The sequence below is a fragment of the Acanthopagrus latus genome, chromosome 22 (assembly GCF_904848185.1).
Source record: "Acanthopagrus latus isolate v.2019 chromosome 22, fAcaLat1.1, whole genome shotgun sequence".
Taxonomy (NCBI): Eukaryota; Metazoa; Chordata; class Actinopteri; order Spariformes; family Sparidae; genus Acanthopagrus; species Acanthopagrus latus.
The window spans coordinates 14066677-14082734 of record NC_051060.1 but is presented as its reverse complement, the minus strand read 5'-3'; the positions used below and the strand labels follow the sequence as shown (position 1 = coordinate 14082734).

At 42.1% G+C, this 16058-nt stretch overlaps 1 protein-coding gene across 1 annotated transcript; it reads right to left on the bottom strand.

The window, feature by feature from the left end:
* Positions 1–12574: 12574 nt before the first annotated feature.
* Positions 12575–15286, bottom strand: sod2 (superoxide dismutase 2, mitochondrial). The gene is made up of 5 exons (XM_037085939.1): positions 15131–15286; positions 14365–14570; positions 14091–14207; positions 13351–13530; positions 12575–13222 (listed from the first exon to the last, which is right to left on the bottom strand). The coding sequence occupies exons 1-5, from the start codon at positions 15175–15177 to the stop codon at positions 13077–13079; spliced, it is 696 nt and encodes a 231-aa protein (XP_036941834.1). The 5' UTR covers positions 15178–15286; the 3' UTR covers positions 12575–13076.
* Positions 15287–16058: the final 772 nt, after the last annotated feature.

The following is a 16058-nucleotide window of genomic DNA, read 5'->3' as shown; positions in this document are numbered from 1 at the left end:
TAACATAAAGTCTGGAAGAATAGGGAAAACAGCTGGCCTGGAACACAGCAGAACGATATTTGATACACTTGTCAGAGGACAAATGGCCGCCATTGTATATGCACAAATCTGAGGTCAGAGATTCAAACACAAGAATAATTTGGTTTCCTTGTTCCTCCTCAGATGAGAAAGATAATGAGACATTGTTCCAGGCAGCTCTCCCTTCCTCTGCTGTGATCATTGTTCAGAAATCCCCACTGAGTTGGTAGAAGCCAACACTTTAAAGTGCTAGACTTACCAAAAGATATCATTTTTTTATGCCAATGATTTAAAAAAAAAAAAAAAAAAAAAAAAAAAGCACAAGGCTGTTTTGGTGCGTCGCTGCAGGTGTCGATGAGAAGATAAAATGAAAAAAACGAGAAATTCAGTTTGAAGGCTGATCGGACGCCAAGACACTGCTTCACTCCTCTGATGATGGATTTTGCTGCTCTGGAAAGTTTGGAGGCAATTATCATCTTCTGGACACAGTATGACTGAAATAACAGTAGAATAAATCCCTTCACACCTTTTACGTAGTCAGAATTGGTCGCCGCTTTCCACCTGCTGGCCAAAGAGCCTTCTCTTTTTACCTCTGCGGGACATTCCGCCCCGCTGCACCAACACAGCTGTCTGAATGAGGAGGTTGTCTTTCGTTTAAAGCAGTAGTAATGACTCATGTCTAAGCTAAGGACTGTAGCCCACTGTGAAACCGGTGCTAAAACTTTCACAACTATCACATTAAGTAATTTGACGGGATATTCAAACTCGAAACTTTGAATTTTGTGCGCGGTATGACAGCGTGGAGTCGACAGAATAGGCTGAATTGTAAACACACAATAAAATGAGGCACGGCTGGCAGTTGCATAACATAAAGCAGACATGTCTCTGCATGCGAGCATGGTATGGAAACTGTTTTGGTTTATTATGTCTCTCTCTGTCTCTCTCCCTCTCTCTCAGCTCATTTATTGACCTGAGAAAATCTGACGAGTTGACTTTATTCCTCTTCGCCCGTGTGCCAGATGAAGGTGGAATATGTGCGTTATGTTTTTGGAATTCATCCCCACATGTGTCCTCTGTCATCCGTCAAAGTCGATCAGCCTCGGCCCCGACGTCGGAGGGGGAAAAAACAGTTGTTCCGTATGATTATTAGTGTTTGTTTGAACCTGCGAGGAAAAAACCACACAGGTGGACCAGGACAGCTCGGATGGTGAGTGAGTCAACCCCCCAAAAGGCGCGTTAAGCCGACCCTGACGTGTCGAAGCTTGTCCGTGTGTGTCCATGCCAACTTAAAGCAAATGTTAAAAAGTGTTTGTCAAATTGTGACCACCTCTAGCCTTGATCCTGTTGAAATCTACTTTTTTTTTTTTTTTTTTCTCTGACACATGCATCAGTTTTCCATGACTCTTTTATGCTCTCTCCCACCCTGTCTGACTTCTCCGGGGTCGTAAATGTTACGCCCTTCTGCCAGCGGCCGAGGGAACAGACAGACAACAACACATAAAAACAATCTGGATAACAGAGAGACGTAACCGGTCTGGTCCTTGGGCTCATGATCGACGTTGTTACTGATCAATTAACTGCCATTTGAAAGCACTTTGGGTACACGATTTATTTATACAGAGAGGGACGCTAGCAGATGTGGAATAAACAGAAACACAAGCTCTTCCGTGTGTGTGCGAGGCACATGCTGCTCACACGCCTGCGAGCAGAGCAAACACAAGCAGCGGGACACAAGTGCGATGCATGAGCACAAACATGTTTACAATCGACCCGGCGAGCGGAGGCGATGCTCGGCCCAAACACACCATGGTAGTCTCATGTCTTTTGAATCTGAATCTGGGGATTGGAGATATGCTTTGCTCTACGCCCTTCTTGGCAAATGGGCGACACCACTAAATCTGGATTTAAAAAAAGAAATATTAAAAAAAAATATCACATCTTGAAAAGCCATCTCGTGTGAAGGGGTCATACATGGAAATATTCTGTACGCAATTTCCCCAGTGACGCTTCCAAGGCAATATTTTACTTAATCTATTATTAATCACTCTGCATTAAAAAACATCCTAGACGAGGGAGCCAGGAGATGTTGTGAAAGAGCCGGCCCGACTCTTCTCTGGCTGATTGGCCCAGTCCCACGGCTCTGGATGGAAAAGTCTCATCACAACGGGAGCTGCCTGGGTCGGCTGGCTGGCCAGCTGAGGCGAGACGGCGGCCAACAAAACGGAAGCACACGGAGGGGACGAGGGGAGAACAACGTAGGATGTTTATGGAGGTCGAGGGTGCGACCTCACAGTGCGAGGTCTCATGCTGTACGTATATGTCTGAATGTTTTCATTGACAGCGGGGAAGGCAACTCCAGCAGTGCTCAACATTCTTATGGTAACATTGGATCAAAAGACTCAGTGTGACATTATATGGGTGACAAAACAACAGCGAATTATCACCTGACCCTGTGAATTCTCTGGGCCCGACAGAGCATGTGTCTGTCATCTCACTGTTTTGTCTTTATAGACTCAGTTTTACTGTTTGGGTTCACTCTCACCTCTTCTAACCTCGACGCTCAGCAAAAAGAAGTTCAACAAAACCACTTTGAACTACCTGCCCAGCACCAAACGGCAAATTTAGAGACTATTTGATGGACGTTTGACAGATGATGAGCCAGATGTTTCTCTCAGAAGACAGTAGAAAACCAAAAACAGAGCAGAGGGGTGTGAATACTGGACTTAAGAATATCGGGATGGCAGATACTACAAATGAGTGCTAATGTTTCCAGTGTCTACTAGATGTGTTCAAGACAGTTAAAGTATTTATAGCTTCATGAGGTAATATTTTTTGGTGATGTATTTACTAAAGCATTCATGGAAAAAACAATGGAAAATAAGGAAACAAAAATGTCTCCACGCGGCTTGTTTAGTGTAATCCAAGTCTACCAAATACCCGGGGCGCGCAATATTGCTTGAAGCAATGCTAAAATGCTAAGCTGCGGTGGAGATTCTGGCTCACCAAATAATGTAACAATCCTCATCTATTTCACTTTTCTGGGGGAATGCTGCGACACTGTTTTGCTGTGAAGCTCCTGAAAAGTTTCGTGGGCTGAGAAACTTTGCAAGACTTTCCATCGGCGTTGGGGTGAGTAGATGATGACTGAATTTTCCTTTTTGAGTGAACTTGTCCTTTAAAGTTTCAGACAAATCCTGCTGATGTTCGTGAACACTTGACTTTTCTTCCACTGCCCCCTGGTCAGATTAAATGCCGCAGCAGCGACATACCTCCACATCTACAAGCTACACTGGCACAGATGTTGGTTCAGAAACTCTTGAACCCCAGGCAAAGAATTCAGATGACTTTACTGACCGGGTTTGCTCTCAACTCCACGTACTGTGGACCAGAATCATTTTTGAAATGTATGATCTTTGTGAATACGCTGACCTTTCACCTCGCGTCATCACCTGGTTCTTCTGCCCACAGTCTTTTGGCAGCTTTAGCCATCTAACAGTCCAAACGAAAAGCATTACAGCCTCAAAGAGAAGCTTGCTCGGCTCCTGCTGAAATTAAGCCGGGGTGACAGAGTAATTATTTTGTCATTACCGTCTGAAGTGGAGCAACTGGAGCGGGGACGAGGTCTGCCTTGTGCTGCTAATTATGCATTAAATAGCCGAGCTGTTGTGTTGACAATGAGCAGCTCTTCCACAGCTGGGGAGTTACTATTGTGCGGATGTTTATAAGGACCGTCAAATCGAATGCATCGCTGAGCATGATTAGTTTTGTGTGTGTGTGCGTGCGTGTGTGTGTGAAAGTGTCTCTTCATTCAAATGCATCTGAATGGATGAAGATGTGTTTACCATGTAGATTCAGTCATCAACGATATGTTCACATGTGTTGATCATAACCCCTGCAGACTGCCGAGGCCCCGCATTGTGCCCCAGTTGGTAAAAAAAAAAAAGTGCTGCAGATGTGTGTGGATGAGGTCACTCACGTGCAGCCTTAAAGACTTACACTGATGCCGAATGGCCTCACATGGATGGAGAAGCAGAACAGGGAGGAGGGGGGAGAGGAGAGAAACAGACAGCATGTGTCTCGGGCCAGAGACTGAATTACTTGTTAGCTAAATCTGTCCCGCCTTAATGAGACATTGTCATCAAAGTGGAAGATTTCAGCTCGCAGGAAATGAGGGATGTCCTGGAAATTTGTCTCTCAAACACTGACATTAATCAGCATGTTTGCTTTGAATCGGGCGACGGATGCGGAGAAGACACTTTATCCAGAATCGTGAAAGGAGAAGTGGAAGGACGAGAGGAGGAACAGGCCGAGACTTGGAGTAAAATAAATGTGGTGGGAGTTAAATGAACAAGAGGAATCAGTGCAGCCAAAGAGGCTGTATCAAGAGAGGGAATGGCAGTGAAAAAAGAGGGTGAGTGTGAAATTAGCTGGGACAGCAGGAAGAATGCTTTGAGGCCTTTTTTTTTTTTTTTCTTAGACTTCCTACCAGACTACTGGTTGGACTGCCAATAATGCATCTGTTTCCGAACACAGCAGTGACTATGGAAAAACCCCTGGCAGGAAGAATCTCCAATCGCACAAACACACACATCAGGACACAAACACTTTCAATCTACCTTCACTGTATCTATACTTAGATCTCTTCTTTAATTTACTCTAACATTGACCTTTGCCCCCTCCAGGCTTGCCCCTTTATGTCAGTTAGTTTTATCTCTACCTCATCTGACGCCACATCCTCTCTGGCCTCCAGTACCATTATTCCTTCCTTACCCACAAGCTACCAACACTTCACGCCACATTTGAGGGTTTTAACCATGTTGGTTCTTGTTACAAAGCTGCAGTCTAGACTTATTAACAAACGCTGGACCCTCTGCTCTGTTATTAAGTCACCATTTCAAACTGGATTCAGACCTGCGAGGGCCTAGAGCAGGTGAAACAAGACGAGGAAGGGAAATGAGTTAAAAGGCTTCCAAATGTTTCCCCTCAGACTTAAAACTCCCATAGAAACCGTGTCTTTTCTTGTCTTCAAACTCTGAGGACAGGAAGTGAAAAATATACCACTGCGACACTGGATGTGGCTTCTGACCTAAAGCCTTTTTTTTTTCATCCTCTCTTTTCAAAATACCTTCTGTTGTGACCGAGTCACTTTTTCCATGCTGGTTTCTGCTCCTAGTTTTCCATGTGGAGATGTGTTTAGACAGACAATGAAATATAACAGAGCAGAATGATGAATGGATTTCTGATGGATTCTTGCAAAAATACAGATGACTGTCTCTTCTGTCCAGCATGACCTCATTATGCATGACATATGAGGTCCGCTGAGAGCTGTTTTCAGATTAAAATAGCATGCGATGATTACTGAACCCCACTACATGTCAGATAATGAGCGTGGAAGGTTTCTCAGTCATCCGGGACATTGCATGTCAGAGGCAACGGGACTTCCTGTTTGATCTTGATGATGACTCAGCAATCACCACTCATCGGGTTGTGACTTTTTGGGCAGAGCATTGGAGCACCATTTTAACTGCAGCAAAACATTTTCAGGCAAACTGAAACACTTAAAAAGCAGGTTTTAAAAATATTTTTCATCAGTAATTGCTGTAATTATGCTTTTTTTTTTTTTTTTTTTTTTTTTACAGTGTATGATAAATGAATTAGTTTGTATGGCATGTTTGTGTCCGTACATGTCAAAAAAACCAAAGTGAGATAAAAAGCGTCCCTTCCTAAAGAAAATGAAGGGCTTAAAAATAAAAGCACAAAGTGTTGGACAGTCATTATGGTGTTGCGGTGAATGCAACTGGTTGTACACTTGAATGGAAACAGGTCTGTGAAGATGGATTGATGGTTTGATGGATGGATGTTATTTTAGGAAGGCTCATCAGCATCCACGTGGAATAAAAATGGTATTTAGTTACTTGGAGTCATTGTTAACTAACTTACAATAAGTCTCAACTCACTTTATATGCTCAGTTCTCCTTCATGCACATCTGCCAAAGGCCCTGTTTTCCAGACAGTGTGTTATAAGCAGATTCTTCTTCATTCCACCTCCCTATGAAGAAAAATATCTTCTGCTGCTGCTGCTGCTGCTGCTAACACAGCCAGCTTTCCACAGTGTTGGTAAAGGTTAAGAGGGAAAAACTGCTGACACAGCTGAGTGCGTTGGCATATACTGAACTACTAATAGAATTTATGTCTTGTTCAGCCTCATGTGAGCTCACGAACGTGCAACTTTGATCTATTATTGGTCAAGTTCAAACACGAAACATTGCACACCCATTTTTTTGGTTTGTTACACTCGCAGGCTTGATGGAGAGTTGTTTGGTTGTGTTGTCTTGTATGTCACATACAAGTGTGAAGAAGATTCAAGATAAATGTCAGCTCACATTTTACACTTTATTAAGTTTATATTCTCTGGATGTGTGTTAGATTTATTATCGTTATTATCAAACAAGAATTAAAGCTAGACTGATAAATCGACTGCGATTATATTTTGGCCGATATGACTTTGTTGCATAACGATATTGCTGTATATCTCAGCTAATAAATAACAAGAAAGTGCAGAGCGATAAGGTCAAAGATATCTCTGAGGCAGTACTGGTGGAAACAGTATCTTCATTATGTCAAGGAGAGAACTCTGGAGCCTTGTTTTTCACGCATTTTTCATCTCCGCACAAATCCAGATTACAGTACGCTGGAAAACACATTTCAGGGATCGTTTTCAAAACAGTTTGTGTCAAAAGAATCCCAATTAGACAAGATAAAAACTTAAAACAGGTATTTTATGCCAAACCACGAGGCTTTGATAACCCTAAACCTAAACAGATCATAAGCACCGTGTTGTTATTGGGGTCATTATTTTGATCCACAAAATCCGTCTCGTCCACAGATAATCAGATCTGTTCGCCGGTCACGGTCACCTTGTAAAGACAGTGTTACTGATTAGATACGGCCATCTTGTTTTTCTTTGATCTTTCTTGGCTCGCAGCGTTCTGTCCCTCATGCTTCACTCTTCACTGGACTTCAACCAAAGACTTCATGAACATCGGGCGATTTTCCAAGAGGTCATCCGAAAGATATCAATACTACTGGAGCCAAGAGGATGTCAGGGTTGCTCTATACATAATCACACTGAAACAGATTTACTGTTACCACGCTGTACAGAGCCAAGGAGGAGATATGTGAAATAATCAACACAATGCTGTCTTTATCTGATAGATATCTCCGACACTTATCAATAATTCATAGTTTCCTCTATGCTTTCCCGATGAAAGACACCACAGAAACTGCCTTTCTCCTGTCTGTCACCAGCAGCCACCTTTGTGGATACCTGGAGCTGAAGGAGGAGTGATGCTTTTATGTGTTTGTGAAAGTTCTTGCTCGTACGAGGCCACCAGGAAAGGCTGATGTGTTTTCTTGCTTGAATCCAGTGGGAGCACTGTGGAGCAGGCAGACAGGAAGTCGAGTCTGCTGCACATGAAGGTCTGAAAGTCTCCTCCACTCTGACATCCTGAGTGGCCAGCCAAAGAGGACCCGCTGAGTGCTGACTCTCAGCAAAAAAAAAAAAAGAGAGAGAGAGAAGACGGCCAATTTTTGACAGCAACACTTGATTAAATCCAGGGGGATTATTGAATTAAAACCCGTGGCTTTTAATTGCCAGGACGGAGAAGGCAGCTTCAGAAATGATGGATATGGAAAAAGGGAAAATACAGGCAGAGGAAATCATTTCCAAACAACTTTCAAACAATGTGTCAGAGTTAAAGTGTTTCACTTCTGAGCTTCAAGCACTGCTCCTGTATCACAGATTTGTAGGCCTGTAAAATGTACCATGAAACAATGCAGATCTGGGTTTTATGAGGATAAATGAGTTCGAATGTTGTTCATTTCATGGAAAGAAGGATCTCTTGTCTGGAGTTTTTTTTGTTCCTGCATGAGCTCGATTTGGCAACGACGAGAGCATTTCATTTTTAAAAAGAAAAGCCAGTGATATCCATGTGGATTTGTCAAGCTTGGATCAATCCCACATAAACCTAAATGACCCCGGGCCTGCGGTGATTTATTGCACTCTGCTGCCTAAACGATGTCCACAAGCCTTTAGACTCACTGGTGCAAGTGACTATTACGTAACCGAGAGGAATTAACCAGATACGGTCACACCCTCTCGGCTAAAACAAGCTTTTTCTCTCCTTTTTCTTGAAAGAGGAGAATTTCACGCAGAGAGATTTTCCAGGAGAAGAAATGTTCATGCACAGATGAAACACGATCGGTGGCAGAGGGTAGCAAGTCATAGGGAGCTGATGAAATATACTGTATTCGTCTTTACTTTATTCAGGCTCTTGAGGATGCTTCGCTGTCTGTCCGGTCTTCTCAGCCATCCTGACGAATCAATTACCCTGTCAGGCTGAGGTATCAAAGCTTCCCACAGAACCCTCCCGCCTCAGACCCACTGAGAGGTTTTGGTTCCTGGCTCCCAGCGCCTGGTGAAGAGCTCCCTCTCCAAAGCACTCAAGACTCGGGCTCGGACCCAAACGGGTGCCCTGAATTTTAGCTCCGTCACCAATTGCTGCCAGGAACAACGGACGGCAAATGCTGGAAAGTTTTACCTCCTTAATGTTGACACTTCACTTTTTCGAATAGCTTTCCAGTCCAAATGGGACAACGGCGGCTTGTGTAGGGCACACAGCACAAGCAAGCCACGTCGGGCAACAATGTGGGAGAGCTCTGCAGGCGTGGGATATCGTCTGGAGCCTGGGAACGTGCTGACAAAGCTCCAAGGGTTAGGGAGACAGACGAGATTAAAGATTTGGACCTCAGTTCAGGAAAGAGTCACAGGACAAGTATGCATAGCTTATCAGATTTGCCTAGAGGTGAATGAGAGGTATCGATCTTTCATGGCAGGTGTGAATGCTGCGGGGGGTTCACAACGTTTTCTGTCCACCGTACAGCTCTTTCAGACACCTCATCGTGTTCCAGATGTGTTCACCTGAATGACTTTTAGACTGGATGTTATTTCAGACTATTGGTTAGGCGGAGGTAGAATTGTAACGATAACTTTGCATTCAATCAAATTTTCAATATTTAGGTAACTGAGTGTCAGGGTTGTTTTAATGACTGATCTATCTGATTTATCCTTCTAATAGGCTAGTAATGTCCAATACTATAAGTTAACATGTTTTAACCATTTATCCATTGCCTTTGGCCAGTTATTCAAACGGATTACCCATTAGCTACTCTAACTATCAGTTAATTTCAGCTATAATCATTTAATCATTTACCTTTAGCCAAGTGACCATTTCTCTATTTGGTTACTCTAATTTAAATATTTTATTTATTAGCTTGATCTCCTGAGCTCTCCTGAGTTGATTATTTAAACTGACCATCCTTTAGCTACTTAGCAAACTATCCAGCACTTTAAGCTAAAATCAATATCTTGCTACTTTGACCATTATCTATTACTTTTAGCTAATTATTTGAACTGACAATCTATTAGCTACTTAGCTAATTATCTAGTATTTTTAGGTACACTCATTTACATTTAGCTAACTGGCCTGGCTACTTTTAGCCTTTCCACCATTAATCATTACCAATACATATCCATTAGCCTAGCCTACTTTTAGCTTAACCAATTCATGAGTTAACCTTTGCTGACCATTTAGGCTATCTACTAGGCTATTTCAGCTTTTTCATCATTTACTCATAAGTTTTAGCAAGGTATTTCAACCATTTATCCATTATAATTGATTAGCTATTTGAACTGTTTAGCTAGGCTCTATCACTCTAATCCATCTGCTGGACTTTGAACAGTTTGGCTTCTCCACTTGCCTGTTCATAGTCATCAATCTCATTTTGCAGCATGTAGTTTTCCAAAGTTACAGGTGACTATACTATACGGTTAAGTTGTTTTTGTAATTTCTTAAATCACAACTAAAATGTTTTAAATTTGTTGAGCTATTCCGCATTTAGTGCACCTCCACAAATGCAGTGGGCCTTGTATCTGTATCTGGTATCTGCTGTAGTTGCCGCTTTCATCCAAACATCTGTTCATAAGTCTGTCAGTTCCTCTACACTTTTTCTCTGCTCAAAAAATGATAACAATGAATACCGTATATTTTTGTTGTGATCGTGTCAGTTGCTTTCTCACTCTTGGCAACCTAACATTAGTCTCTGAAAATTTGAACAACATTACCATTGTTGTGCAAGAACATAAAACCCTCTGTGTGCGGTAATACCGAGTTTGAATCAGTAAAGAATACAGTACGTGATGGGCACGCACCTTCACCACTTATGCCCAGACAATGACAAATAAGGATGTGAAACAAAGCCACATGTGAGCCTCACTGCATGCTTGTCTGCGCCCACTGAGAAACCGCACCAACAGCGGAGCTTGTATTTCCCAAAGTGTGTGCATCTGTGTGTGTGTGTGTGTGTGTGTGTGTGTGTGTGTGTGTGTGTGTGTGTGTTTGAGGGAAGCTCAAGAAAACAGCCTTCTGTGTTGCAACTGAAAGTTAACCTGACTCACCACCAGATGGTTTCGCAAGGTCAATTCAAAGTTCTTTCTGAGACTGATCGGCATGTGTTTAAACATCTTCTTGGCTATCAGCACATGCATGTCCCAAAGGTCCTATCGGAAGGAGTCTGAAAATGGGAGAAGCCACAGAGTTGAGTGTACGTTTCACTTTCAGCTCTTTTTACAGAGCTTTTAGTGGCAGTTTTAAGGAAAAAGCGCTAACCGAGAGAAAAAAGGGAGTGGAGAGAAAAAGAAGGACAGATTTCAGAGGAATTAAGCTCAGTGACTGAGACATTTCCCCAATATTTTCCTCTCTTCACTTCCAGAGGTTAAAGAAACTCTATCCCGAGTGAATTCCTTCTTTTTTTTTTTACGACTTGTGGAAGAGGGAAATAATTTTTGGCACACCCAAACTTTAACGGAGCAAAAGTAGGCCACATTTAGACAAACCATCATCTTATAAACGGGGAGACTTCTGTTTTTAAACCCTGGAAATGTCTCCCAAATGAAACTCAAGTCTGCGTGCCAGTATTTATGGTTCTGATAAATGGAAGCAGTTCTTTGTTGCTCACTCCAAAAAGCAGCTTGAAGTCAGTTGTTATTAGTTTGTCTGTTCCCACAGGCAGGCTTCCTGCTGCAGCTGGTTCCTGCCACATCATAATAGTTTGATATACCGTGTATATATAACTCCCAAAAGGTGCGCAGGTCAGATTTAACAATAGTTAACCATGTTAAGATGGAGTCAAACTGCACCAATATGTAATAATTCACTGCATGACATGTTTTCATTTTTTGACTCAGCCAGTTACTTCATTCAATTAGCCGACTCTGGCCAAAATGTTACATAATTAATAGAACCAAAAATGTTGCCGATTCCAGTCTCATGATTTGGAGTCTGGTCACCACGTGCTTGAACTCGCCATGTCCACTAAAAAACCACTTCACCTCCACATCGTGACACCACCTAAAGGAAAAGGGCGAGATCTCTGGAATGCGTTTTGCCCACTGGCAAACTGGTCGGTCCTAATCGCTGACAGGAAGAGCGGAGTCACTTGGATGACAGGAGATTAGCCAGCTGGAAGCCATTTGTACAGTCGAAGTGAAGTTGTCATTGATATTATTTTGATAGACACCCCTCTTTTTTGACAAACTTATGAGTCACACAGTGTCTTATTAAATCATCAAGCAATAAAATGTAGCTTCTTGGAGAGAGATTGTTGATTGTTGAGTCACCTCTCCAGGTCTGACTCAAGCTGTCAACCCGAGCTGTGTCAATGTTTGAAGTTCTGTGGATGAAGACCAATAAAGTGTCTTGGTCCTGGAAGTTAGATTGTGTTTTGTTGCTTTAAATTCTGTTGTGGGTTCCATGGATGGATGAAGAGACCTATTAACTGTTACTTCTTTGAGTTATACACAAACATATAACTCACATACAGGCATGATTTAAATACACTGGATTTGTGCAAAGAAAAATGTGAGCATTCAGCCCAGCCAACCAGGGACATCTACAGCACGAAACCTTGGGAAACACTGCCCTCTTCTGGTAATACTATGAAGAAGAAAAGCGAATCATGCAGTGTACACTTTACCTGTGGTCAGTAACTTTATGAAGTAATCTTTAGATTGGACTGAGGCCAACCTGGCCATGTTTTAGAAAGGCAGGAAAACAAATGCTGATAACCATCATGCAGCGATAAATACGATGATTGCTGATAATTACAGTCCTGGAGAGAGCTCTCTGAGGAGGACTGCTTTCTTGTTTGCGAAATACCCTACATGCCTCACCAAATTTGGTAAAAGCTTGCTTATCTTCAACATGCAACCAAAAACAATGTTTTTTAATATAGAGGTTGCGTGGCCTGAGTTAAGCTGTCAATAACAGTGAACCGATCTTTATCGTCATCGTTATCATCCACTTACGGTAAGTAAAAAGAAGCCTCGTCATCCTTCTCTGACATGAATAACTGTGGACGCTAACTTTAAAACACATTCTAGATGACTGTCATACACACACAGAAATAGAAAAACGAAGCACCAACAATCAAGTTTTTATAATTGAAATTCTATAATTTTATTATAATACATCAAACATGGACTGCAATAACATTGTCGGATTTTGGCGTGAGTTATTCTGACAAAGAAAAGCCCACTGAATATGCATTCCGTTATCTGATACCTAGTTCACATGTACGGCAGACAGTGTTTGGGTTTGTTTAACAGAAGTCAGCCTTGGTGTAAAGGGAGGCCTATTTGTGCGTTGAAAAAGTCTTGGGGTTGGGAACCAACCTGAGATAAAATGAACTTGCAAATAATTTTGAGATGCTTCAACCTGTGTGTGTGTGTGTGTGTGTGTGTGTGTGTGTGTGTGTGTGTCTAGGGCATTATGTTTGCCATAATCTGCACCAATATATAGGAAGTATATTAACAACAATCAACTTTGAAGCAGATGATCATCTGAGAACTTAATGCAAGGTCAACCTGAACATTATTTGCAACTACCATTTGATCTAGGTCAAGGTGGAAGAAGTTGTGGGAGATATCCGAGGATTAGATTCTACTTTTTGGCGGTCTGGAGACGCTCGCTCACATTCTCCCAGCTGATGACATTCCAAATAGCCTTCACATAGTCTGGACGCACATTTTTGTACTGAAGGTAGTAGGCGTGCTCCCATACATCGATACCAAGGAGGGGGATGAGACCTGAGGGCCAAAGAGAGGAAACAATTACCGTGATGGCTCTATTTCCTATGCAACACTGACAAAAGAATGTATGAGCATAACATAACTGATGCACTGTGGAAAGACAGTCAAATCTGTTGTCGACTGACCTGTAGATCCCTGCAGGGGATCCTGGTTTGCACAAGCAGCGATACGAAGTCTTCCACTCTCTTTCTCGTAGCCCAGCCAGCCCCAGCCCGAACCCTGCACTGCCACTGTGGCAGCAGACATCTTCTCCTTCATCTTCTGGAAGGAGCCAAAGTCCCGCTTGATGGCCTCCATCAACTCCCCTGCAGGAAGAGACACAGACAAGCTAGACATAAGCTAGACATTAAAAGCGAGAAACAAAATCAGAAAGCATTTTCAGCCAAGTTTGAAAATGTATTTTTTGAGCAAGTATTTTTATTTCTCCTAATCTTTTTGCAATAAATAATACTACTAATAATCTTTGAGGAAAGCAATACAATATTGTGGATGCAAAGGGCATCTTTCAGCACTAAGGGGCAGAATGGCACATCATATTTTCTGCCCAACTGATGACTGTAAGTCTAATATTTCCTCTTTCTGAACTTTGGTTTTGAATAGGAAAATCCTCACAACATCTTGAACTTTATCTTACTGGATACTTTGCGAGCTACTCATTCACTTGTCTGAGCTTTCTCACAGGGAATGGCTGTCTTTATTTTATATTGGTGGCTTATGATGAGCTTAAAGCTTAACAGAGCTACAGAGACAGCTGTTCACTCACATTGTGTTCAGCACTAGTAACGAGGGTTTGAATTTCTTCTCTGAAATGATGTAGTGCCCCTTTAACTACAAAACAGTGTAGCAAGACACACTTCTGCCTTACCCTGTGGCTCGCCTCCTCCATTTGGCGACAGGTTTGTCCAGAAGATGGTGTGATTAATGTGGCCTCCTCCATTAAACTTCAGAGCAGGCTGGAGGGCCACCTGTGCTGTCACATCTCCTACAATACAAGCCAAACACAGGCAGGTGAATACAAAGGCATCAGAGACACATCTACAGTTACAAATAAAACATTTGAATACAGTGATACATTAGGAAACATCCAAAAGTCTCCCTGGCATACAGTAAATGTGAAATGCTTGCTTTTGTGTTTGTACCCTTTGCAAGTGCCTCCTTATATTTCTCCTCTGTAACGTTGAGGTTGTTGACATATGTGGCATGGTGTTTGCTGTGGTGCAGCTGCATGATCTCTGCGTTGATGTGGGGCTCCAGGGCACCATAGTCGTAGGTCAGGTCAGGGAGCGTGTGCTTCTGCCTCGATGCAGCTACCTGGTTCAAAGTTTGGCTCAGGCTGGCTGCACATCTGAAGCAAAGAACCAAAACACACTATTATAAAATTCAGTACAAGATAGTGTAAGGTTATGTTAGAGCATAACCAGTTTCAAATACATGGAGAGACAAAAGTAACTTTGCTACCAGTGATGCCTGTGTGATTAAACTGCACAATATTAGCCCGGGACAGCCTAGAACGGGAGGGTTTATTAGCTTAAGTGGCATCAGTTTGATAAGCCTCCAGCAGCTGGCTTTAAGTTACCCAACATTATGACTTTAGTTTTGAATTAACATTCAGTAGTTAAGTGGTTTTAACTAGATATTAGCTGAATGGCCTGGAGGCACTGAGATAGCTAGGTGTGCTCAAGTGTGCCCGAATATAAAAACACCCTTTATTTTGGTGCGCCACACGCTAACCTTGCTGAGCTGATGAAATAAGTTAGCATCCAAGCTAGCTAACTGTTAGCTCTGCATAAACAACTGTCTCAAGTTCACGAGCAGTAGCCGCTGACAGGAGCCAGCCGATCTATTTCCGTATGCATTCTGGACGAGGCAATGGCACCAAGCGGTAGGTTGATATCAGTTTTTTACCTGCGTATTTGACCAACTCTGCAAAGCATGTTCACGATAGAGCTCATACACGAGATATAGTTGACACTCTTGGTAACTGCCCTTGAAAGTGTGCAATTTCAACCTGACAGACCGAGGACTGTACCATTATAGTCGTGTGGGGGTGTGGCGAGAGTGTATAATAATTAAAACTTCAACTGCTAAAATTAAAGCCACTACCCAATTTTTAAATTTGGAAAGATACCATAGTATGGCTTGTGTCGTGACAACGCAATATATTGACATCTATTTAAACACACTATATAATGCATTTACCCCTCCCTCCTCCCCTCTTCTATACATTTTTTCGAACTCGCCCTGCTGGTTGGTTTCTGTGGCCTTTGTAAAAGTGCAAGAGGCATAGTTGAAGTATATTTTGTTATAGAAACAATGTCCTCCCGTCTATCTATTCTATTATATCATATTATGATACATGGCCGTTTTGAAATATGCAGTGATATTGTGAATACACAAAATTTAAAAAAAAAAATAAAAAATATCAATAATATGAATATGGCCAAATTAAATTGTACATTTTATATTCACAATAATAAATATCACAACTTATAGTGAGGTAAAAGAATGGGGGAAAAAAATCACGTGAACACATTATCCATCGGAGGGAATGCCAGAGATCGTCCATGTTAAAGCGAATGAATCACTCAGGGATTAAAACCAAGAGGACCTCAGTATCTGTGATAACAACGTAATGGATTGGATAATTGGATGTTGTCACTCATTAAATTATGAGCAACAAAAACAAAACATTTGAATCAAGCATGAAGACCCAGGTGAATGAGAAGCCTCAACTCATAATTTCCGCTGTACAAAAAAATATGGTTTAAAGGAATGTTATAGTTAAGAAATGTTGATTAACAGGGCAACACAGCACAGCACTACATCTACTGCC